We start from the raw sequence: 26,559 nt of genomic DNA on the forward strand, positions 1-26,559 counted from the left end.
CTACGCCCACCACACATAGATCCCCTCCCCACCACGACCCTAACACTGAAAATATGGGACGAGGTCAGAGAAAAGGGAGGGACCCCAGAGGCAATCCCCAGGAACGCCCCGATTTCTATCCTAGCGGCAGGCATACCGACCTTTAACTCTACACCCTGGAGGGAGGGAGGCTGTACCACAATTGACCACCTGTTCCAAGCAAGAGAATTATTGCCCTTCCCGGCTCTTCAGGCTAAATACCAATTACCACCCAGAGCCATATTTCAATATCTGCAACTAAAATCCTTCCTCAAGGGAACTCACACGCAACCCGCAGCAAATCCCCAGGACCGAGACATAGAATACATATGCTTGACTCCCAAACCCCCCACGAGAATACTTTCACGCATATACAATGCACTACATAACAACGAAGAAAAAGGGAGTGAGACACACCAAGAGGCTTGGCACAAGGAACTGGGGCGGGTGTTCACAAGGGAACAATGGTCCAGGGCTTACAGCATACATAAGGGCAACACACTGTGCTCCACACACCTGGAAATCATCCGAAAACTTCAATACAGGTGGTACCTTGTCCCAGAGCGGTTAGCGCGAGTGTTCCCGGGCACACCCAATGTATGCTGGAGATGTGGTAAACAAGAGGGGTCGATGACCCACATATGGTGGTCATGCGGCGCCCTAAGGCCATTCTGGGAAGGGGCCCAAGCCATGGTACAAAGACTATTCGGTAGGGAATGGACCATACAGGTGGAGCAGGGTATCCTTTTCATGTTTCCCTCATCCCTGAGCAGAATAGAGGAGCAGATGCTATTTCACCTGCTGGTCTCGTCAGTGATACTTATAGCCAGAGCCTGGAAATCCATGTCGATACCCACAATGGGAAACCTGCATATGCAGATCGCCCTGAATTGGAAATATGAATTCATGGCTGACAAACATCTCACTCGGAGAAAACACACGAGCCTAGCAGGGGAAAGGTGGGAGAAATTTAGAGAACGAGAGGCAGGGGGTGACACAGAGGGTGGAGAAGCGGGAGGACCTAACGAAGGTCTACGACCATCCAACGAACAACAAACAGCGCAGATAGGGCACAAATAGCCGGGTCACAACTAGGAGTCAGAAAAACCACAACCAAAGGAAATAAGTAACAAAAGGAGGAAAGGTCAGGTTAACCAAACATGGTGGTCGCCCAAGCTCCCCACTAGACAACGATGGGAGAAGGTTGGGTTGTAGATGTAGTTATGCCTAAGAAGGTTAGGCTTATGGTGAACTGTACAATGAGTTGTAGATGTTTAGCGTGTGCAATACCTTAATATGTAAACAATGTACCTGCATTCTCCCCTTTTTTTCTGTACCCTGGCGAGCAGGCGCCGACAAATTGATTGATATGGCAAAATAACAATAAAAACTTCTTCAAATTGAAAAAAAAAAAAGGTGGGCTGCACAATTTGTTGGCGTTTTGAATCGTCCTGATGAAGCCATTAACAGAGCACTAGATTATACACCTACTTTGTTAAATCCTCAGAAAACAATCCCAGCTGGGGTCTACAAGGAAGGCAGTACTGCTCTGACTGAAAGACTCCATTAGCAGCATGTGACAACAGGAAACCATTCCCCAGAAGTTCAAATATGCATTCATTCTACATCTGTACAAGAGGAAAAGGAACTGACAGGTCTGTAAGAACTATAGAGGCATATCCTTATTCTCTACCGCGGGCAAGATAATTTGCCAAGATTCTGCTGAATTGCCTAACTGCGCACCTTGACCAGGGACTTCTACCAGAAAGCCAGTGTGGATTCCAGAAAGAGCGTGGGACGATTTACATGGTATTTGCTGCGAGACAACTGCAAGAGAAGTGTCAAGAGCAGAACTCAGATCTGTTCTCTACCTATGTCGACTTGACCAAGGCTTTCGATACATGTTGTAGAGTCCAACAACTCCATGAAGACATGCAGGCACGAGTCCAGGATAATGGCGAGTCATCTGAGCTGAAGCAGGGTTAGCACCTACACTTTTCAGCATCATGTTTTCTGCTATGCTGACAGACTGTATAATTTGCATCAGGTACAGCAAGGACAGTAAACTGTTTAACTTTAGGAGGCTTTATGCAAAACCAAGGCCATGACAGATGTAAATTTAAATAGAAAAAGTTCCTTAAAGGAACTAGGTGGCATGCTTGAAAGACCTCTAATTGTGGATAAACCATAAGTAAACTACAATGACAATACTATTCCAATATACCGCAAGGCATATATAAAGACAAGAAAGAAGTCCCTCAAAAAAAGCTAAAAGTAAAAAATGAAAATTTGTATTGATATATACTCAAAACGAAAATCTAAGAGAGGGAAACACTAGAAAAAAAACACATTAAAAAGCCAATAGGCTAGGGAGAGAATAAAAAATAAATTAAAAAAATAAAAAGGTTTATTGTATAGAAGTACTCCTAAAACAAACTGAATGCAAGACTGATCTAAGGGGTTATGTAAAAAGGAGAAATTTACCAGGGCCATAAGGTTATCGTTAATGCCAAAAAGAGCCAAAATTGTCTCAAAGATGAAATTAATCAATTAAACTAAATTTGGCAGACAGCTCTTCAGGTAATATCCAGATAGAAATAACTTTAAGCAGTGAATGGCTCAAAAGATACACAGCTCACATAATATGTATGGTTGTAATAGAAAGAATGTGTGATAATTACAGAGTAACAAAGGTATTCAATGATCAACAAGGTATAGGGAGTCCAATGGTTAATGTACCCTAAATTATCCCAGTCCTATTACTAAGGTGCACTGGTACTGATAATCCAGTGTACTTGGAACAGTAAATATTCAGGATTGGCAATACATATAAAAGTCCCAAGACTCCCACCAAACAAAAATGTAAAAACAGACTTGGGCAACAAGTTAACACTGCAATTAAGTGTACAGAGGTGAATAACAAAGAAACGAAGTGTGTAAAAAAAAAAAAAAACCAAAAAAAATAAATAAAAAAGGTTTAAAGAAAAAAAACAATTTTAACTACTAATAAGTTAAATCATTTGAACACATATACATTTGTACCTTGAGAATAAAACCTTAATGCTCTTTACCTGAAGAATCCCAACTGCAAAAGTCTTTAAAAAATACTCTGAAAACTCAATATACTCTTGAGTGACTGAACCAGGATTTCCATATCTAGGGGAAAAAATAGCACAATGTAAACAAATATGTATAAAAACAAAAATATTTTTGTGAAAACATTTTTTTTAATTAAAACAACAATTCCTATCAAGTCTCAACCAATTACAATAAATTAATTAATAATTTAAAAAAAAAAGCATAAACTTGCCCTGATCCTCCTCCAATGGCATCATTCCTCTTGCTGCTGGAAGGTAGGGGGAGCACATGAGGGGAGAACATGAGCAGCACGTGCTGCCATTGGATGCCTGTATGTTATGCCGATAACAGACGTCCAATATGCAAAGAACTGATCTAAGCCAGACTGGAACTCTTGTTCCCTGACTTCCAATGATGCTGCTGGAAATGGAGTTACACCTCTGACAGTAAACAGATCATAGAGAAACCCTGCACATACAGACTCTAGGCACCATGACCACTTCAAACCAATGAAGTGGCCATGATGCTTGATGTACCCCTTTAAGAAATTTTATTTTCCAAAACATTAGCAGAATTATGGCAACTTTCATTCATTAGGGTTTCAAATTATGAATGCCGTTTTCTATAAGGAGCTTGTCTTGGCTGGACATTAAAAACCATAGTACAGTAAGGGATAGTCCTGCAGTGCACAGATCTGAAACATATACATTTTCAATTTTCACTCCACCAAAATACACGGGTCTAAGTTTTAGTTGCTGAATTGAATATTCTTCAGGATGCTTAAAAATATTTTTTTTTTGCTCTCTCCAATCAGGAAATGAAATGTTAAAAATGTTGAAATGTTTGTGTAAATTTGATGAAATAAAGCGTGATATATTATTCACACCAGGCATGAATATAAAAAAAAAGCAGAGATGGTAAATGCATGAAAACTCATTTGAGACACTTGCAAGTCTGTACCATAACACAGTGCAAACAAGTCATTTTCGCATATTCTTAGATGTCTCTTCCAAAGTTTGAACTTTGGCAGAGACATGTAAAGCTGTTCAACACAACTGTTATAACACAGACACCTAAACAATTTTTAAGAGACGAACAAAAGAAAAACTCCCAAAGAGAATCTTGCTGGCCATTCTCTAAGCAGACCGGATTATTACATTTTAGACAACTTCAAGCCTTTCATGGGCTCAGCAACCTATGCTAATGTGCATAATGAATGGAATGAGCAAACAGGAATGATACACTTATATTATTTGCATAGACTGGTCCACCCCCAAATCCTTGAAACAACAATATTACCGTTCAAAAATGCGCGTGATAATGTGAAGTGCCCATTTTTTACACTTCCACCACACTAACTCTGGTCGCTCATCTTCATCCACCTGAAAGGTTTCCTAGAAAGGAGAGATCAAAGAGTTTAATATTTTTCTCAATTTTTATTTTGCTTTCATCATGTCAGACACATATTTATGAAAGGTTTAAATACTTATTTTTTATTGGTGTTATAAGTGCAATTTTTTTAAAAGGGTAATTTGAAGGTCTACTTTCATTCCTGTATTCCACATGTGACATCTGAAAGTCATATTTCTTACGATGCTCATTCAGCCCAGAGGTTGGCTTAGTGTCAAGGGAAATTTAGCTCACAAGTATACACAATGTCAAACCTATATGGCAGATAAAAGTGCTTATAACGAGAGTTTTTATTCTATAAAATTGCATCACGGCGACCAGTATACAGTTGCAAGAAAAAGTATGTGAACCCTTTGGAATGATATGGATTTCTGCACAAATTGGTCATAAAATGTGATCTGATCATCATCTAAGTCACAACAATAGACAATCACAGTCTGCTTAAACTAATAACACACAAAGAATGAAAAGTTGCCATGTTTTTATTGAACACACCATGTAAACATTCACAGTGCAGGTGGAAAAAGTATGTGAACCCCTAGACTAATGAAATCTCCAAGAGCTAATTGGAGTGAGATGTCAGCCAACTGGAGTCCAATCAATGAGATGAGATTGGAGGTGTTGGTTACAGCTGCCCTGCCCTATAAAAAACACACACCAGTTCTGGGTTTGCTTTTCACAAGAAGCATTGCCTGATGTGAATGATGCCTCGCACAAAAGAGCTCTCAGAAGACCTACGATTAAGAATTGTTGACTTGCATAAAGCTGGAAAGGGTTATAAAAGTATCTCCAAAAGCCTTGATGTTCATCAGTCCACGGTAAGACAAATTGTCTATAAATTGAGAAAGTTCAGCACTGCTGCTACTCTCCCTAGGAGTGGCCATCCTGTAAAGATGACTGCAAGAGCACAGCGCAGACTGCTCAATGAGGTGAAGAAGAATCCTAGAGTGTCAGCTAAAGACTTACAAAAGTCACTGGCAAATGCTAACAGCCCTGTTAGCGAATCTACAATACGTAAAACACTAAACAAGAATGGATTTCATGGGAGGATACCACAGAGGAAGCCACTGCTTTCCAAACAAAACATTGCTGCACGTTTACAGTTTGCACAAGAGCACCTGGATGTTCCACAGCAGTACTGGCAAAATATTCTGTGGACAGATGAAACCAAAGTTGCGTTGTTTGGAAGAAACACACAACACTATGTGTGGCGAAAAAGAGGCACAGCACACCAACATCAAAACCTCATCCCAACTGTGAAGTATGGTGGTGGGGGCATCATGGTTTGGGGCTGCTTTGCTGCGTCAGGGCCTGGACGGATTGCTATCATCGAAGGAAAAATGAATTCACAAGTTTATCAAGACATTTTGCAGGAGAACTTAAGGTGTTGAGCTGAAGCTCAACAGTTGCAACAGGACAATGACCCAAAGCATAGAAGTAAATCAACATCAGAATGGCTTAAACAGAAGAAAATACGCCTTCTGAAGTGGCCCAGTCAGAGTACTGACCTCAACCCGATTGAGATGCTGTGGCATGACCTCAAGAAAGCGATTCACACCAGACATCCCAAGAATATTGCTGAACTGAAACAGTTCTGTAAAGAGGAATGGTCAAGAATTACTCCTGACCGTTGTGCACGTCTGATCTGCAACTACAGGAAACGTTTGGTTGAAGTTATTGCTGCCAAAGGAGGTTCAACCAGTTATTAAATCCAAGGGTTCACATACTTTTTCCACCTGCAATGTTTACATGGTGTGTTCAATAAAAAACATGGCAACATTTCATTCTTTGTGTGTTATTAGTTTAAGCAGACTGATTGTCTATTGTTGTGACTTGGATGATGATCAGATCACATTTTATGACCAATTTGTGCAGAAATCCATATCATTCCATAGGGTTCACATACTTTTTCTTGCAACTGTATATGAAACATATAAACACTGGGTTATGAGTACGAGTCTTGAAAACTGGGTTATGATTATGATTAGGAGTCTTGAAAATACCCTAAACCAGCTTTTTTTTTTGAGACCCAAATTATGTTCAGGACATTTGTTTGTTAAGCCATTCTTCAAATTTAAATTTAGCTCCAACTATCCATTATTTAATTGTAATGTAATATGTGACACATTCAATTTGGTAAAACCCTTCATTAGGTTTTATCGAGTGACAAAGCAGTGGGAGTAGCAGTGCTGTTAAAGTAGAACACTTTAAGGAGGGCAATGGTCTGGAGCAGGACAAATACGGCGAGTTTCCTTCCCTATTAGTTAGCCATTAAATGCTCAATTTTGGACCACAAAATAGGAGTTAAAGAGACACAATGGCATTAAAACAAGTTTAGCATATGAAGCAGTTTTGGTGTAAAGATTGTGTCCCTACAGTCTTATTATCTGCCACTTAGGAGTGCCCTACCCACACCACCACTGGCTGTGACTCACACAGCCTGCATGAGCAAGAAAATGGTTTCATTTTCAATCAAAAGTTAATGTTAGAAGTTTATATCTCCTTCTCAGTAAACTGAGCTTTAATTACACATAGGAGGTCCCTGCAGGGTGTGGAAAGCTTTTAGCAGAGCAGGAGATAAAAAATTAGACAAAAAACAGAATGTGCAACAAAGGAAGTTTAACAGCATCTCTCTTTTTACAGGAAGTGTTTAGGAAGGCAGTGTATACACAGGGAGGTGCTACTCCTAAATGGCAGAAAATTGAGCAGTGAGACTATATGGGCTATACACTATATGGGCTATACACCAAAACTGCTGCATTAAGCTAAAGTTGTTTTGGTGCCTGTAGTATATTTATAAGAATCACTGCCTTAAATTGTGGGGAGGCGGGGGGATAATATAAAAAAAACCTATGTAGAGCAGATCTGTGATGTATTACCTGAGGGACATCTCGTTCAGCGATAGTGCTAAATATTCCCATCCACTGTGTCATCATTTGGTTATTCACCAGCTGGAGTGGCAGAGCATACTAAAGGCAGATAAATTACATTCACTTGATTTCTAAAAGGAACGGTACTAAAGAGAATAGCTTCACATAATAACAAAGTTATAGAGCTTTGAAATAAAAATACAGTGCTTTTTTTTAAACTTTAGATACCTACACGAATAGCTTTCCTATGACAGTAAATATATTTTGTTTTGCTTAAAAATAACTCTGCAAAATTCAACACCAAACCTAGAGACAAATGGTCTACAGAAAATGATAGCCTAAGCACTCATGTAGGAACATATACGTTCCCTGGAGATATCTATCCTCCTTTTTTGACAATATCAGCTAATCCAACACATTGTGATTGGCTCAGATCATCCCTTCTGATGATGTCAGCCAAGAAGAGGAGGCAGATCAGGGGCAGAGCTAGCAGCAGCAGGCTGGAATAAAGATGATATGTTACTATATTTAGGGGTGCAAGGGTAGAAGGGTGCAGGGGGGCTAGATGGTGTTTATAACACTGTCAGGAATATGTTTTGTTCCTGACCCTATAGTGTTCCATTAAGTAATTTTCTACATCACTTTACATTGCACAGTATTTAAAGATATCAAAAGATTTTAAAGCGCTCCTTTAAGCCATGACAGAAACCAACTGAGCTGTGAATCAGAACATATTACCAAGCTACTGAAGGAAATGTAAAGACTATTTTAACTATACATAACTATAACAACTTAGGAAAGAATGTTTAGTCACAAAGTGATAGGCCACAGAAGTTCACAAATGTGCACTTCCGAATGCCAAAGAACATAAAAAAAAAAAAATATATATGTCTTCATCAACAACACTTATGAACTGCAGAGTTCCAGACAGTCTCTGGAAACAATGGCAGCATAAGCGCAGTTTGTTGGGCGCTTCACTAAGTGAATTTCTGAAACTGAAAAGTCACACACAAGTTAGATTACCATGTACAAAACAAAGCACTGAATGAAATTGTGTTAACCTGCTAACAGTATAATGAATGATCTTCTGTATACTGCAAGGTAGGCTTTACTGACCAACATCACAAATACTCTTGTAGATGAATGGGATTAAATATTTGTCGTAATTTTACAAGGACTATTGGAAAGACTTGCCAGAAGAGTGGATGCTATAATTGAAAAGGTGAGTCCAACTCCATATTAGTTCCCATAATTTAGGAAAGAAATAGACTGCTTGTATACTATTTTTTTTAATAAAGGTTTGAGTCTTTTTAAAATTATATCAACAAAAAAAAGCAGACAAACTAATGCAGAGAAAGTAGCATCATACATATAACAGTTCATTCATTCTCAAATACAGAATACTTTCACATGAAAAAAAAGAGTTTGAAAGAACAGAGACAATACCGTAATGTCAGGTAATAGAAAAGAACATGAAAAGTAAAAAAGGCATAACAAGATAGAGAGGGACGTCAAAAAAATATGCATACAAGTATATATAAATCTATACATAAGTTGCCCCAGAAGCAACCAGAAGATTTAAGTGAAGTGAAAGGTATAAATAAGCCAACTGCTGTGTACAAAAAAAAAAAAAAAAAAAAAAAAGACTACAGGAGAAGTATTTTGACTTCTACTAATATCTCTTCTATAAGTTATCTTAAACATAATTATGCAGGTTTAAGTTAGCCATTTGAATGCTTACAGTCTACACATTTACTTTTACTGGCACGAACTGTAATTTAGGTTATGAGCCACCTTCGTCTAGTTATTATAATTATTGTAAGAGGTCATCACAGAGGAGAGTGATTACAGGTGAGCCAGGTTCTGCTAGAAATATGTGTCAATCACAAAATAAATCTGTAATAGTGTAGCTATAGGTCTGAGAAATTGTCATGGAAGGCGCCAGGCCTTTAAAGAAGAAGTCTTTGCACCAAATGTGTGACAGTAACTAATACTACACCGGCAAATATAAATTTTAGAGGGATGGATATGGGTGGGTAACGTACAATCTGAAGATAACTTTCTAAACTAATACCATGTGTATTAAACAATGCGTTAAACCATGCAGGTCATCAAAATGCCATATCCCAATCTGAAATCCTTTTACTATATCTCTTTCCTATCTTACTTTGTCTAACAGCATGGAGGTAAGAGCTGTCTGGAGGATAGTGTCATAGCACATAGAAATATAGTGTTTAGTGTACATTTGTTCATGGCTTCACATCATTACAAGGGTTGACAACCCGAGAAGTGCATTAGTGTCAGTTACTCTGCAATAACTGAAGGATTTGCAGACGTTTACAGAAGTCTTGTGTAAAGATGAGTAAATTATGGCACATGTCTTGGCAGTACTTCAATTTTGCTTCTTGAAGTCAACCAATATAGACTTTTGCAAAGAGATGGATTTTTATACTTCTCTAAAGTTCTTTCCCATTTTTTTCCACATTATGTATATTAATGGAAATTTGAATTGTATTTCTTAGTCAAAGAGAATATAGTCCAAGACTACTAGCAGATTATTTTATTTAACCAGTAGAGAGAACGAATGTCACAGAATTCCTATAAAATATCTTTAAGACATTATGTAACAATTATACATGAGGACATTTCAACACATATATTGCGGATAAAAGCAAAAAGTTCAGAGCATACAGTCCTACATTCAGTTCCTACCTGGATAAGGGCGTAGATTATTTTAAGTATTTGTTTCTGCATGAGCACAGAGTAATGAGATGGATCAGGGAGCAGTTGTATCATTTGCTGCTGAAGTCGTGGCAGAAAGATCTGCATGGCAGCAATAAGTGGCGCTCTGTCATCAGCTTTCTTGTACCTGATGGAGACAACCTGGGTGTTAGCTACTGAATTAATGCTGAATTTATACCCTGCATTAAAAAAAGAAAAGAAAAAAAGGGAGTACTAACAAGAATGGTGTTTATTCAGAAAACTGCAAAGTGATGATCCATAAATATCAAAAAAGTGAATATTCTCCTAATATTCTGTTATCACCTGATTTACCGATGCTTGACTTTCACCCTCAGCAGGTGCTGTACTGCCCCTTAAAGGAACACTCCAAAGAGTTTTTGTTAAAAGTTAATAATATATATATATATAATTTTTTTAGAAATTGTATTTTATTGAATCATTCATGCTGTAGAATATTACGAACGACAATTAATGTAATATGCATTACAGCATCAGTCAGAAAAGCAACTGCGCAGAGGATGTCGTCATGCTGATACAAAGGCAATTTGTAATTATCCTCATGGGTTGACATGCAAACGACAAGAATGTAAAATAAAAAATTTAAACATTTTAACAATTTAATAAATATACCGCCATGAAAACATGCATTAAATTTATTTTGCATCTTTTCTTTGGGGCTATATTTAAAAACAGCTTGCAAAAGCTGCAGATCTTGTCTACAGCCTGTGAAAGCCCACCCCTTCACCATACTTTCTATGTTCCTAGTTCGTCCTCAAAATGTTGTTTGTACCATATCTCCTCTTTCACTTACTCATAATTTTTAACAAGCTGATATAGGCACAGATGGCTTCCCAGCCAGCTTCCAGTGTTATGTGACTGCAAGTACATTCCAATCTTATCCATCACACCTGTCCAGCGACCTGGGAAATCGTGTTTTATGATGACACGTAGGCAAAGGGTCAGCTGAGACCTGTAGACAGAGACATTAAATAAATCATGCATTGTAAATACCTATTGTTTAAATTGAAGAATTTATAAATTACATTTACAAAGGCTAGATGAAATGATAGAGGTCCAATAAAGCTTAATGAACAGTTTTTTCTCATGCTACAGTCAGATGAAGCATTACATTTATGGTAATGGAAAGACAAGAGTCTGCAACACCTGTACTATTGAACAGTATTTTTTTCTGGTTCTTCTATCTCAATAGACATATTTTCTACTATAACAGGTACGATATATTTGTTTTGCATATCTCTGTAAGGACTTTTTGGTGGAGGACCATGCTCCAGTACCCTTGACAGATTGGTGAGTACTATTATTCTTTTTTTATAATGATGATGACAGATGATGCAGAAATAAAAGTAACTCAATTACAACAGATACAGCTCATAAACACAATGATTAAGGGGATACTATACTGCCCATTTTTTTTTTATTTTTTTTTTAAATTAATGTTAAGAGAATATACCCTCAATGAAAACATGCATGCATTTAATTACCGTATGCACCTTTTTCATTTGGGGTATATTTAAAAATAGCTTGTAAAAACTGCATATTTCTTGCCTAAAGCCTGTGCAATGCCTCCCCCTTCTAACCCACCCAGACTTTCTGTGGCTGTCCAATCATAGACTTCCTAGTGCAGCTCAATGATAAGTCTTTGCAATACAGTTGCTCTGAGCAGTTGCCTGCCTGTTGAGTTTATCCCTACTGAGCTAAACATCCAAGATGTAACAGCACGGGCTGTCCGGTTGGCAGCCGAGGGGGAGTAACAAGGTTAATTTATAAAAGTGCCAATATCTATTGAAATCTGCTCTTTTGTCAAAATAAAAAAAGGGAACCCCCTTCACTCATAAAGCACCTCAGTAAGCTAAAGTGCTATAGTGGAAAGATGCTGAATTGTCCCTTTATTGCAGAATAAAGCAAAACCATAAAAGAAGAATTCACTTGCAAAAATTTAAAATCAGTAAATAATAAAAATACATAAATAAAAATCCTGATCCACTAATCTAAAGATTTATTTGTTGTCAACTTGTTGCTTTGAAAATAAACCTCATACAGAAATGGTTTCCAAGTCAGATACCAAGACCTGCAATCCAGGAAGACTCCATTGAGAAAAACTGTACTAAGTTAACTAATCCACTAAAATAAAACAGAGTATGTTATTTCACTGAAAATTATTAGTTTTAACCTGCTCATACCATATACCGTACATGTCAACATCCACTGACCAGTACCAATTAGTGCAAGTAGTCCTAAAAGGTGAGAAAACATGTGTACCTAGAATGATGGTACATTTTACACAGCTACACCTCTATGCATTGGAGCCAAGACAAAATAAATCTATAAAGTACATTTATAAAGTCCCATACCGTACTAAGTCTGGAGAACGGATTATACACTCCACTATGTTATCCCGGATCTGTTGACGATCATTTTCATGGATATTGAATGGGAAAACCAGTTCTCCAGCCACTGGTTCACGGTCTGGCCAGTATTGAGTAACCATGTTCTTCAGATAAATTGCAGCTACAAAAGACGTATCAACAACATGTCATTATCATTTCCACATACAACTCAATCAAGCTTGTAATACATTTCTAATTCACAATTACTTCACTATATGTGTTAGCTTGTCATTCTCAATTAATATAATGTGCAAAATAACAACTCTAAATTAATGAAGCAGTTTTGGTGTATAGGCCATGCTCCTATAAACTTGCGCTGAGGGGGATGACTGCGTCCTCTGGTACCATAATGATTACAGTGTGCTGTAGTGTTCCTTAAAGCTAAAGCGGTTTCGTTGCTTATAGTTTTCCCTTTAAGAAAAGTTTATTTATTTATTTATTTTTTAATATACTGTAAGATTATATCAGGAGAATTTTTGACAGAGGCATATTTATTTTAGAAGGATTACCCAGGACCAACATCTGTCTATCCACTTATGCTTTCATGAATGGATATTCATATTTACACTATTAGTGATACTGTTGACAGACATAAAAACCCTATTAAAAATGAGCAGAAAACAACGCATTTAACCACGTTAAAGCAATCAAAGACACATTTTACAGCAAGAACTTGGTTTCACTTACCTGCCTGACGAACAGGGAACTCCACCTGATCAGATACAATGATCTGTAGTAGTGTTGGAGTGAAGCTGATGATTTTGTATGACTGTGGAAAAAACAGAAAACACTAGTGAAAGAGGATATATTCTGAGCTATATAACCAACACTGCAATGTTAAATTCTGAGTGAAACGGGGCCATTTTACCCTTTTATTAGCCTGTCCAAGATTTTTCAGCTAATTAACAGCAAACTGGGGCATGTATATCCCAGAACTGCACAAAGATTAAATGAACATAAACAAAAATAATAATAATGCAACATAAAAGATAAATAGTAATAAGACTAATAGACGATTATATCACTGGAGATCCCAATTAACCCTTTCATATTGGAAAGGCTATGATCTAAAAAAGATGTGTGTTGTCTATAAGGGGTTGCAAACATCTAGATTTAGAAAGTGAGCTTACCAATATATTTATACCCCAAAACCCAACAGATGTGACAACAGATAAATTGCATGTAACATAATCGATCAGCCCATGGCGTAAAAGAACTGAGTACCTAGACACAGCCAATTTCCTGACTTAAAGGAACACTATAGCGTTAGAAATACAAACATGTATGTGTGACGTTATAGTGACCTGGTAACTTTTTAGGTGACCAGCCCCTGTGATAAAAGGTAAGATTTACTTGCAGGGTTATTAGAATGGCATGGAATTCAAAGTGAATTTCAAATAAAATGCCATAGTAGCAGAACAGAAAGAATAGCAGGCTAGAATATTTTTTCTAGTTCAGTTATTTGGACCTTAAAGTGGCGCTGTCAGCGTCTGGGGACTGTGCAGGTCGATGGGCGGGAAAGGTGAGACTTACTTGAATCTGTTCCTCTTCAAAAAGCCGGTCGTCTTCAGAAGGCCGTGGGATCCTCCATAGACAGAGCCAATTCCCTGCAGCCGTCACTAAAAACGGCTGTCGAGATCGGCAGTGTAGCTCAGCCCAGAAACATAGAAACATAGAATGTGACGGCAGATAAGAACCATTCGGCCCATCTAGTCTGCCCAGTTTTCTAAATACTTTCATTAGTCCCTGGCATTATCTTATAGTTAGGATAGCCTTATGCCTATCCCACGCATGCTTAAACTCCTTAACTGTGTTAACCTCTACCACTTCAGCTGGAAGGCTATTCCATGCATCCACTACCCTCTCAGTAAAGTAATACTTCCTGATATTATTTTTAAACCTTTGTCCCTCTAATTTAAGACTATGTCCTCTTGTTGTGGTAGTTTTTCTTCTTTTAAATATAGTCTCCTCCTTTACTGTGTTGATTCCCTTTATGTATTTAAATGTTTCTATCATATCCCCCATGTCTCGTCTTTCCTCCAAGCTATACCTTTCCTGGTAAGTTTTATCCTGCAGTCCATGAACCAGTTTAGTAGCCCTTCTTTGAACTCTCTCTAAGGTATCAATATCCTTCTGAAGATATGGTCTCCAGTACTGTGTACAGTACTCCAAGTGAGGTCTCACCAGTGTTCTGTACAATGGCATGAGCACTTCCCTCTTTCTACTGCTAATACCTCTCCCTATACAACCAAGCATTCTGCTAGCATTTCCTGCTGCTCTATTACATTGTCTGCCTACCTTTAAGTCCTCAGAAATAATCACCCCTAAATCCCTTTCCTCAGATGTTGAGGTTAGGACTCTATCAAATATTCTGTACTCTGCCCTTGGGTTTTTACGTCCAAGATGCATTATCTTGCACTTATCCACATTAAATGTCAGTTGCCACAACTCTGACCATTTTTCTAGTTTACCTAAATAATTTGCCATTTGGCTTATCCCTCCTGGAACATCAACCCTGTTACATATCTTAGTATCATCCGCAAAAAGACACACCTTACCATCAAGACAGAAAGTCAGGCAGAGTAAATATACAGAGACAAAAGTAGTTCCTAATGTGTCTCTGTATATCTTTTGACTGGAATGGAATTTTTGTGAAATTCCAACACAGTTATAATAAGTATTTCATAAAGATTCTATGTGAAATACTCATTCAGGGGGAGGGGGAGGTGACAGTTCTGCTTCAAATTTGAAATTCCATGCAATTATGACTTTAGTTAATAACTGCTATTGATATATTCGACTCATCGGTGCAAGTTGCAGTAACACCGCACTATTGCCTAAACTTGCATTATTATATACTGACCTGCCCTGAAAGCTTAATGTGGGGCAACACCTGGAATTGCAGGTAATTCTACTCCAACATCTGTCAGTGGTTTGGTACCCAACCTGGGACAATAGAAGTTGATGCTCTTGTTGTGGGCACACTGTACCCTCTATCTCACCTGGTTCAGTTCTGTCTCAGCTGCCACCCTCATCTTGGGGTCTATTGTTCCCTTTAAGGCCTGGATAATCCGGTTCGGGTCCATATTGGCTCCAATTTGGAAACAACGGAACACAAGAGAACAGGCTCACACAGCCGTAAAGCCTCCACAAGACATCAGTGTTTTCCTTTACGGCCCCCGTCGCACTTTGACAAATAACCAAGGGAAGCCGACGTGTACGGATCAGCAGAGACACCAGCGGGAGGCGCCATGCTGTACGGAGACACGATCTGCCATGGGCGGAGCCATATTTCGTATCACGTGACGGACAATGTGTCGCGCTGGATGCTGTCAGTGCACAGGAAGGCATAGTGTACGGACACCGCACATACTGAGCGGACTTACTAAACTAGAAAAGTAACTTACTTATTGTGGTGTAAATTTTAGGTTAAAAAAAAACAACAAATGAAAAAAGAGTGTGCAATAGACTAAAATGTCACAAAGTCCATTACATTGCTCCTACAAAGCAAGTTTATTTTAATTAGAGAAAAGAGACATAAAAGTGATCCATATATGCAGGGCAGGTGTAAGGATTTTTGTTTAGCAAAAGTGCGGATACATTTTGGCCCCCACTCTTCTTCCAGTTTTGTGGCTCTCACACAGATATTTTCTTTAAAAAAACAGTGTTAGTTGGGGTGTTTATAGAGCAGGCACTCCCTTGAAATCAATAAATGACTCGACTTACCTGCAATTCAGCGCCGAGACAGCCTGTTGTAAGGAGTCCGGTCCACCTCCTCTCAGATCATCAGGCTTGATTACAATTTTTTCCGATCAAATGCTTCAGAGGAGTAGTGTGGACTTAAAGCTCATGTTCAATGTGTTCAATGCTCTCACGGTCAAGAACCGAATCAGACTCCGTTATCACTGTGGATGCACGCTCAAGCCCTGAAAAGGCAGCGTTTACATTGAAAAGCCTGCTGGGACAGGCTATAGACAGCAGAACCACTATATTAGGCTTTATTGTCCCTTTAAATCATAGATAGTCAAACTGGAAAAATTCAACAAGTCAGCCATGTTTTCACTTCCAGTTTAGCTATTTTGGTCTTAAATTGAAATTCACTATGAATTCCCAACATTTCTCACGTTAGTTAATAGCTCTTTCTATGTGTTTCAGATATGTTCACATCAGCTAATTTGAAATAACATTCTGGTGCAACCCAGGCAGCTCATAATTGTTCATCGACAGCTGGAGAACCTTTGGGGTACTATTTGAAGAGTAAAAATGACCGAGTGCTACAAATACCATAACATAAATTAATATTTATTATCAAAACTAGTAAAATCATTTAAAAAACTAGTGGTATATTAGATCGGCATATCACTTTAGTTGCGAGGCTAATAAAATGTAGACTCAGCCTTCCCCAACTGCTAGTTCTAGACGCGTTTGCTCTTGGTGTGCTTCTTCCAATCGAGATTCAATACTCGGCTGTCTGGGTTGCGCCGGAGGAAGAATCTGTGTATTTTCACAGAGGGCATCTGTGGCTGGGTGATACAATTAGAGCTGAGTCAGGGCTCTTTCTCCAGCAAGTTGCTAGCACTACAGCCTAAGAAGTATCAGACATACTTGGTGTGGCGAAAGCCACTTCGCCACTGGTTTTTGGAGAGGACTAATGGCTAGCTTTAGTGGATTATGGTCCCTGTGACTTATTTGGTTTTAAGGCACTGTTTCTGTCTCTTTAAAGACTGATGGAACGGATTTACACTTTCCAAGTGACACTTCGGAAACAGCCGAAGTAGTCGAAGTGGCCACCATTTGGACACATAGCGGCGGCCGTTTTATTCAGTCGAACGAGGTCAGCTGTGTTTTGTTGTTCATGGAACTCAAATCAGAAATCGCGACGGCACGAATACTGCTGAAACTTTACCTTCTCTGGATTTTGACAATTCGAACGGCACTTCAACATGGACTTTGTGCACGAACGGCACCCGTTCATGCATTTGAAGTTAACTGTTAACATTGAAAATAGACCGGCCGCACAGCCTAATTCTCTGGAACTGTTTCCTGAACTCCTTCTCTGATCTTGGTGATTTTGGGATATGTTGTTCACCCAGATCAGGGCTATCAGGGGATGCAAGATGTATGGGGATATGTTATGTTTTGGGGTGTTTTCTGTATTTTGGGGAAAATGTGTGTTTTCCTGCCTGTGGAAAATTAGGTTATTGTATTAGCTACTTTAATTATATCACAGGCAGAGGGGAGGGATTGTGTAATGTATGTGGGAGTGTCGTTCCTTGTTACACTGTTTTTATTGGCTTACATGTTTTGTGTCTCGGTGCCCAACTAGGTCCACATGTTTGCTGTAAAACCTTTATAAAAGACCAGTGTGTGCCATTAAACTTCCTGTTCTACTTCACCCTCAATACTGAGTTCTGTCTCTTATTGGGGGAAACTGCTACAAGGAATTCCTATGCTCTTCATACTCCTTCTAAGAGCTGTTCCTGCTTCACTCTCTGAAGGAAAAGAGGTTCACCCACTGGAACCTGGAGCCTTGTCGTAGGTCCAGGGTGTGTAGGAGACGGCGAGACCCCAACCAAGCTGTGGCGGTTCGTGGGGTCTGCAGTGTTTATGGTGTCCGGTGCAGTGCTGATGGTCCTTGGTGAGCACTGGGAGCATCCGTCGGCGGAGGTACCCAACTGGGGTACAGTAAGCTCTGTTACATTGGTGGCAGCGGTGGGACGGCGTCCTAGTGTGAGGAGAAGTAGCTCAGAGACACCGGTAACGTTGTGGATTTATAGTGGAGGGATAGAGCTAGCAACCGTGCAGCGTCCCTGTCTACAGAGGAATCCCAAGGGCGAGGATCGGAGGGCTAGAGGCCCAGAGCGGATGCCCAGCAAACATGACGTATTGTTATAAGGGCGACACTTACATTGAGGAGTTAAAGAGGCAGCTAGCCAGGTATGGCCCAGATTCTCCGGAAGAAACTATCACAGCAACCATGCGAGAGTTGGACGAGGAGAACCGAGCGGCACGGCACTTCGAGCTCAGGTTATACAGGGCATTGTGGAGGCACAAGAACAAAAGATCTACACAGGGGGCCAAAGGTGTCATCCTTGCATCAGTTTTCCTTGCAGGGAGAAGAGACAACCGGTCTCTCCCCAGCGGCAGTGTGCAGTACAGGGAACTGAAGGTGTCGTCCTTCCTCCCCAGCGGCAGAGTGCAGTACAGGGAGCCGAAGGTGTCGTCCTTCCTCCCCGGCGGCAGAGTGCATTTAAAGGAGAGGAGACACCCGGTCTCTCTCCCCAGCGGCAGTGTGCAGTACAGGGAGCCGAAGGTTTCGTCCTTCCTAGGAGACGGCGAGACCCCAACGGTTAGTGGGGTCTGCAGTGTTTATGGTGTCCGGTGCGGTGCTGATGGTCCTTGGTGAACACTAGGAGCATCCGTCGGTGGAGGTACCCAACCGGGGTACAGGAAGCTCCGTTACACTTGGCATCTCTTCTATCAATATTGTTCTAGGCTGTGATTGTACATTAGATACTATGTGTCGTCTAGTGTCTGTGGGCAGCTATAATCGCCAAAGCTGTTTTCTCCTGAAAGTAGAAGACTATTGACGGAGCCTGCGTACTGGTCTCCGTCGCCTTCTGTATCCTGCTATTTTTTCATTTTGACTATTTTAACCTAAAATTTACAATGCCTTGACAATTCCTAGTTGTGTGAATAATATGAAGGTTCTTTGTTAAAGTGAGAATAGGAATCCAAAGTTTTAATTTTAGCCAAATATAGTTTGTTTTTTTGTGGCCTTAAACATGCAAAAATCACTTTGAATTTCTGACAAATCTCACTTTTGTTAATGACCCTGTAAGTGTTTCTGTCTTCCACCACCCACCCAGTACACAAATAATGACAGGGGGCAGAAACAGTGATAAGAATGTAAGTGAGACTTGTCAGGAATTAAAAATGAATTTAAAGTGAAGGTCAAACTACCTTGAAGAACGTTTGCATCCTCCAGTTTTCATATAACTCCTATCTGAATGCCTGTGGACACTGCAGACAAGCAGACCGGTTAAAGGACTTCTATTGTTTCTTCAACTTTAAAATTTTGAGTTAAAAACACGCAATATGGGGGGGGCGGAGCTGATAGGACTAAACTGATAGGAGTGGTGTGTTAAGTAGTACTTTTCCTATCAGTTTAATCCCTGTTACGTCCCCTATCAGGGGACGTGTATATAAGGCATCGATTTTAGGAAGCGGGAGATGGAAAAACATGCTTGGTCGGTCCTCCTACTTCAAATTTTGGGCACTGCGCGTGCAATCTAATGTGCCACCAGATAGGAATAGTACTACTTAACACACCACTCCTATCAGTTTAATCCCGGTTACGTCCCCTATCAGGGGACGTGTATATAAGGCATCGATTTTAGGAAGCGGGAGATGGAAAAAGATGCTTGGTCGGTCCTCCTACTTCAAATTTTGGGCACTGCGCGTGCAATCTAATGTGCCACCAGATAGGAGTGGTGTGTTAAGTAGTACTATTCTTATCAGTTTAATCCCTGTTACGTCCCCTATCAGGGGACGTGTAAATAAGGCATCGATTTTAGGAAGCGGGAGATGGAAAAACATGCTTGGTCGGTCCTCCTACTTCAAATTTGGGGCACTGCGCGTGCAATCTAATGTGCCACCAGATAGGAGTGGTGTGTTAAGTAGTACTATTCTTATCAGTTTAATCCCTGTTACGTCCCCTATCAGGGGACGTGTATATAAGGCATCGATTTTAGGAAGCGGGAGATGGAAAAACATGCTTGGTCGGTCCTCCTACTTCAAATTTTGGGCACTGCGCGTGCAATCTAATGTGCCACCAGATAGGAATAGTACTACTTAACACACCACTCCTATCAGTTTAATCCCTGTTACGTCCCCTATCAGGGGACGTGTATATAAGGCATCGATTTTAGGAAGCGGGAGATGGAAAAACATACTTGGTCGGTCCTCCTACTTCAAATTTGGGGCACTGCGCGTGCAATCTAATGTGCCACCAGATAGGAGTGGTGTGTTAAGTAGTCCCCCGCATCAGGCCTTTTTTAGTCAAATGTATCGCCCACTGTCAGTCCCTTCCGGATCCATCCCTCATTCATCTTAATAAAGGTGAGGTAATCTAGACTTTTTTGACCTAGGCGACTTCTCTTCTCAGTGACAATACCTCCTGCTGCACTGAAGGTCCTTTCTGAAAGGACACTTGAAGCGGGGCAGGCCAGAAGTTCTATCGCAAATTGGGATAGCTCAGGCCACAGGTCAAGCCTGCACACCCAGTAGTCAAGGGGTTCATCGCTCCTCAGAGTGTCGATATCTGCAGTTAAGGCGAGGTAGTCTGTTACCTGTCGGTCGAGTCGTTCTCTGAGGGTGGACCCCAAAGGGCTGTGGCGATGCATAGGACTTAAAAAGCTCCGCATGTCCTCCATCAACAACACGTCTGTAAAGCGTCCTGTCCTTGCCGGCGTGGTCGTGGGAGGAGGAGGATTACTTTCACCTCTTCCCCTGTTAGATTCCCGTTGTGCTGTGACATCACCCTTATACGCTGTGTAAAGCATACTTTTTAATTGATTTTGGAACTGCTGCATCCTTTCCGACTTGCCGTAATTCGGTAACATTTCAGGCACTTTCTGCTTATACCGGGGGTCTAGTAGCGTGGACACCCAGTACAGGTCGTTCTCTTTCAGCCTTTTTATACGAGGGTCCCTCAACAGGCACGACAGCATGAAAGACCCCATTTGCACAAGGTTGGATGCCGAGCTACTTATGTCCTGTTCCTCATCCTCAGTGATCTCTCTGAAGGTATGTTCTTCCCCCCAGCCACGTACAACACCACGGGTACCAGATAGGTGACAACGAGCACCCTGGGATGCCTGTTGTGGTTGGTCTTCTCAAAGCCACATTCCTCCTCTGACTCCTCTTCCTCACAATCCTCTTCCAGCGTTGCCGCAGGTCCAGCAAGCGATGCTGATAAGGCTGTTTCTGGTGGTGATGGTGACCACAACTCTTCCTCTTCACGCTCATCTACGGCCTGATCCAGCACTCTTCGCAGGGCACGCTCCAGGAAGAAAACAAATGGTATGATGTTGCTGATGGTGCCTTTGGTGCGACTGACTAGGTTTGTCACCTCCTCAAAAGGACGCATGAGCCTACAGGCATTGCGCATGAGCGTCCAGTAACGTGGCAAAAAAATTCCCAGCTCCGCAGAGGCTGTCTTAGCACCCCGGTCATACAAATACTTGTTAACGTCTTTTTCTTGTTGGAGCAGGCGCCTCACTGGCATGTTGTTTCACCACTGGATATCGGAAAAGTGCGCCATGGCCGTGTAGGAACGCCTGAAATGGCCACACACCTTCCTGGCCTGCTTAAGGACGTCCTGTAAGCCTGGGTACTTGTGCACAAAGCGTTGTACAATCAGATTACACACATGTGCCATGCATGGCACATGTGTCAACTTGCCCAAATGCAATGCCGCCAACAAATTTCTTCCGTTGTCACAAACCGCTTTGCCGATCTCCAGTTGGTGTGGAGTCAGCCACTGATCCAACTGTGCGTTCAGGGCAGACAGGAGTGCTGGTCCGGTGTGACTCTCTGCTTTCAGGCAAGTCAACCCCAAGACGGCGTGACACTGCCGTATCCGGGATGTGGAACAGTACCTGGGGAGCTGGGGGGTGCCGTTGATGTGGAGCAAGACGCAGCAGCAGAAGAGGACTCAGCCGAGGAGGTTATGGAAGAGGATGGAGTAGGAGGAGTAGAGGAGGTGGCAGCAGGCCTGCCTGCAAGTCGTGGCGGTGTCACCAACTCCTCTGCAGAGCCACGCATTGCATGCTTGGCAGCCGTCAGCAGGTTTACCCAATGCGCAGTGTAGGTGATATACCTGCCCTGACCATGCTTTGCAGACCAGGTATCAGTGGTCAGATGGACCCTTGCCCCAACACTGTGTGCCAGACATGCCATTACTTCCTTTTGCACAATCGAGTACAGGTTGGGGACTACCTTTTGTGCAAAGAAATTTCGGCCGGGTACCTTCCACTGCGGTGTCCCAATAGCTACAAATTTTTTGAACGCCTCAGACGTATGGTAAAAGCTGGCGGGCTAAGAGTTCAGTCAAGCCAGCTGTCAGACGCCAGGCATGGGGGTGACTTTTTGACATTGGCTTCTTACGCTCAAACATGTCCTTGACAGACACCTGACTGTGGGCAGATGATCAGGAACTGCTCAAGGCGAGAGACGGAGGGGCGGATGGTTGAGAGGGGGCAAGGAGGACAGCAGTGGTTAACGTGGCTGAAGATGCTGGACCAGGAGGAGGATGGCGGCTTTGAGTTTGTGTGCTGCTTGTACTCATGTGTTGATCCCATAGGCGTTGTGTGATGTGCGATCATGTGCCTTCGCAAAGCAGTTGTACCTAGGTGGGTGTTGGACTTCCCAAGACTCAGTTTCTTTTGGCACAGGTTGCAAATGGCATCGCTGTTGTCAGAGGCAGACACACCAAAAAAAATGCCACACTACTGAGCTCTGCAATGACGGCATTCTGGTGGTGGCAACAGCATGTGTTGATTGGCGTGCTGTCTGGCTGACCCCGGGTGCCGATGCATGCTGTCTGACTGTGCCACTAGCTCCTTGCGATGACCTCCCCCTGCTTCATACTCGTCTCCTCCTCCTCCTCTCTGTCTCCCAATCTGAACTTTCCCCCTGTTCTTCTTCTCTTCTAGCGGCACCCACGTGACATCCACGGACGCATCGTCATCAACCGCTTCACTTGTATCTGACTACACAGCAAAGGAAGCAGCAGTGGGTACAACATCATCATCATCATCATCACACCGTACGTGTGTAATGCTGCCTGACATATCCCTGTTATCTACATCCTCTGGCAATAATGGTTGCGCATCACTCATTTCTTCCAACTGATGTGTAAATAACTAATCTGACATACCAAGTGAAGCGGATGTGGTGCTAGTGTTGGTGGTGGAGGCAGGCGGGCGAGCGGTAACTTGAGAGGTGCCCGAAGCTAAGCTGGAGGAGGATGGTTCGTTGAGGTTCCGAGCGGAAGCTGTAGAATATTGGGTGTCCTGTGTTAGCCAGTCAACTATGTCCTCAGAACTTTTCAAGTTCAGGGTACGTGGCCTCTGAACACTGGGCATTATTCTAGGGCCAAAGGGAATCACAGAACCACGACAGCCCCTGCAGGGTGGCCTGCCTCTGCCTGTCATTTTATTTTCGATTAGTGGTACTATGCGTGCAAGCTACTGTGACAACAGATATGAGTGGCACTGGTGTGACACTGTGCCCTGCAGGCCCTGAAACGCACACTAGTGAAGGAAACTGACTGCTATTATGTTACAGTCCAAAAAGTTTTTTTTGTTAAATGCAAGCTATTGTGACACCAGATATGAGTGGTGGCACTGGGCAAGTGGGCACAGTATACGCTGCGAGCCTGACACACACGCTGGCAGACAACTAACTGCTATTCAATCTATTACAGTCAAAATTGTATTTTTTTTTTTTTTTATGTACACTACTGTTACACCAGATATGAGTTGCAGTGGTGTGACACTGTGCCCTGGCAGGCCCTGAAACGCACACTCGTGAAGGAAACTGACTGCTATTATATTACAGTCAAAAAAGTTTTGTTTTTGTTAAATGCAAGCTATTGGGACACCAGTGAGTGAGTGGTGGCACTGGGCAAGTGGGCACAGTATACGCTGTGAGCCTGACACACACGCTGGCAGACAACTAACTGCTATTCAATCTATTACAGTCAAAATTGTATTTTTTTTTTAAATGTACACTACTGTTACACCAGATATGAGTTGCACTGGTGTGACACTGTGCCCTGGCAGACCCTGAAACGCACACTAGTAAAGGAAACTGACTGCTATTATATTACAGTCCAAAAAGTTTTTTTTGTTAAATGCAAGCTATTGTGACACCAGTGAGTGAGTGGTGGCACTGGGCAAGTGGGCACAGTATATGCTGTGAGCCTGACAGTCTGGCTGGCAGGCAGGCAACTGCAATTACATTACAGAGAAAAAAAAAAGCAGACTGATGTTCTAGCCCTAAAAACTGCTTTTTCGGGTGCTGTCCTTAAAGCAGAGATCAGATGAGTCCTTCAGGACTGTAGTGGACACTGAATACACTAGCCTAGCTATCAATTTCCCTATCAAATCAGCAGCAGCTACACTGTCCCTACTCTCACTAAGAATGCAGCTTCACAATGAATGTAAAATGGATGCTGTCCAGGAGGAGGGAGGGTCTGCTGCTGAATGGCTCGAATGTGTCTGCTGACTGTGAGGTACAGGCCAGGGTCAAAGTTTACTCAATGATGATGAATAGGGGGCGGACCGAACAGCGCATGTGTTCGCCGTCCGTGGCAAACGCGAACAAGCGATGTTCGCCAGGAACTATTCGCCAGCGAACAGTTCGGGACATCACTACCACTCATCTTTAATCCGATTGGAAAGATCTTTTGGCATCTGCTAAATTTGCATAGGCATATAATGCTAACGTTCATGATTCCATTAAAAATTTACCATTCCATCTTAAAGGGACACTATAGTCACCTGAACAACTTTAGCTTAATGAAGCAGTTTTGGTATATAGAACATGCCCCTGCAGCCTCAGTGCTCAATCCTCTGCCATTTAGGAGTTAAATCCCTTTGTTTATGAACCCTAGTCACACCTCCCTGCATATGACTTGCACAGCCTTCCATAAACACTTCCTGTAAAGAGAGCCCTATTTAGGCTTTCTTTATGACAAGTTCTGTTTAATTAAGATTTTCTTATCCCCTGCTATGTTAATAGCTTGCTAGACCCTGCAAGAGCCTCCTGTATGTGATTAAAGTTCAATTTAGAGATTGAGATACAATTATTTAAGGTAAATTACACCTGTTTGAAAGTGAAGCCAGTTTTTTTTTTTCATGCAGGCTCTGTCAATCATAGCCAGGAGATGTGTGGCTATGGCTGCATAAACAGAAACAAAGTGATTTAACTCCTAAATGGCAGAGAATTGAGCAGTGAAATTGCAGGGGAATGATCTATACACTAAAACTGCTTTATTTAGCTAAAGTAATTTAGGTGACTATAGTGTTCCTTTAATTATGGTCACTAACCTGATTCAGTACCTGGCCTACCTGTACTCACATTTGTTCCAGATGCTACTCACCATATTTGACTGATCGTCTGAGGTTTTGAACAAGCACGAAAGATATTGGAAATGACATATAAACGCTATGATGAGAATGAGAAAATCTGCACCTCAGTATGCGGTGGGTCAAGCAGTATGGTTGTCTACAAGAATCCTCAAATTGTCATGTTCTTCTAAGAAATTGGGCCCCAAATGCATTGGTTCTTTCCATATCATCAAGCTGGTTTCTCCTGTTGCTGTCCTGACTCTTCAGAGACGCTGCAGAATTCATCCCACTTTCCATGTGTCTCTTCTGAAACCTGTGTCAGATGACCCTTTTCCTGCCAGATCTCCTCCTCCGGATCCAATTAACATCTCTGGTGAAACCGAATATGAGGTGCACAGCATAATCCTTCTCAGACCTTCTATCTATGCTCAGTATTATGTGCTCCAGACTCCTGTCAAGTTGTTCCCTGTTCCTGTCTGCTTATCTGATATCCGACCTTTGACTGATCCTGCGCTGCCTGAACCGACCTTTCACCTGTTTGACTTCATCTCTGCCTTATCCTTGTTTGTACTTTGTTTTGAACAGCCAAAGTCTGTAACTGTATATTGGGCTCTATCTTCTAAGCCGTGACAGGCTAAATACCATGGCAGCATTACATGTGGGTGAATTTTCACATGTGATGTTACCATTGTTAGCCAGGAAATACATGTAGATACATATAAATATGTCAGGGTATTTTATTAGCACCCAGCAAGTGTTACAGAGCCTATCAGCAATTATCTGTTCTGGTGAGCCTGCGGAGTCCTGGGAGCGGGTCCTCGGCGGCTGCTGCTCCAGTGCTCACAGCTGTCTTGATCCGGTGCTCTTTATCGGTCCTCTTTTGACCTCAATCCT

At 41.6% G+C, this 26,559-nt stretch overlaps 1 protein-coding gene across 1 annotated transcript in view; it reads right to left on the minus strand.

The window, feature by feature from the left end:
• The window catches only part of IPO8 (importin 8), a 77,841-nt gene extending 62,070 nt beyond the window's left edge, over positions 1 to 15,771 (minus strand). The window contains exons 1-8 of the mRNA XM_063447750.1: positions 15,529 to 15,771; positions 13,214 to 13,295; positions 12,491 to 12,647; positions 10,930 to 11,088; positions 10,089 to 10,245; positions 7,386 to 7,475; positions 4,396 to 4,490; positions 3,090 to 3,174 (exon numbers count right to left, since the gene is read on the minus strand). Of these exons, the coding sequence (XP_063303820.1) occupies positions 3,090 to 3,174; positions 4,396 to 4,490; positions 7,386 to 7,475; positions 10,089 to 10,245; positions 10,930 to 11,088; positions 12,491 to 12,647; positions 13,214 to 13,295; positions 15,529 to 15,612 (909 nt within the window). The 5' untranslated portion in view covers positions 15,613 to 15,771. The remainder of the gene's footprint in view (positions 1 to 3,089; positions 3,175 to 4,395; positions 4,491 to 7,385; positions 7,476 to 10,088; positions 10,246 to 10,929; positions 11,089 to 12,490; positions 12,648 to 13,213; positions 13,296 to 15,528) is intronic.
• Positions 15,772 to 26,559: the final 10,788 nt, after the last annotated feature.

The sequence above is a fragment of the Pelobates fuscus genome, chromosome 3 (assembly GCF_036172605.1).
Source record: "Pelobates fuscus isolate aPelFus1 chromosome 3, aPelFus1.pri, whole genome shotgun sequence".
In the NCBI taxonomy this organism is placed as follows: Eukaryota; Metazoa; Chordata; class Amphibia; order Anura; family Pelobatidae; genus Pelobates; species Pelobates fuscus.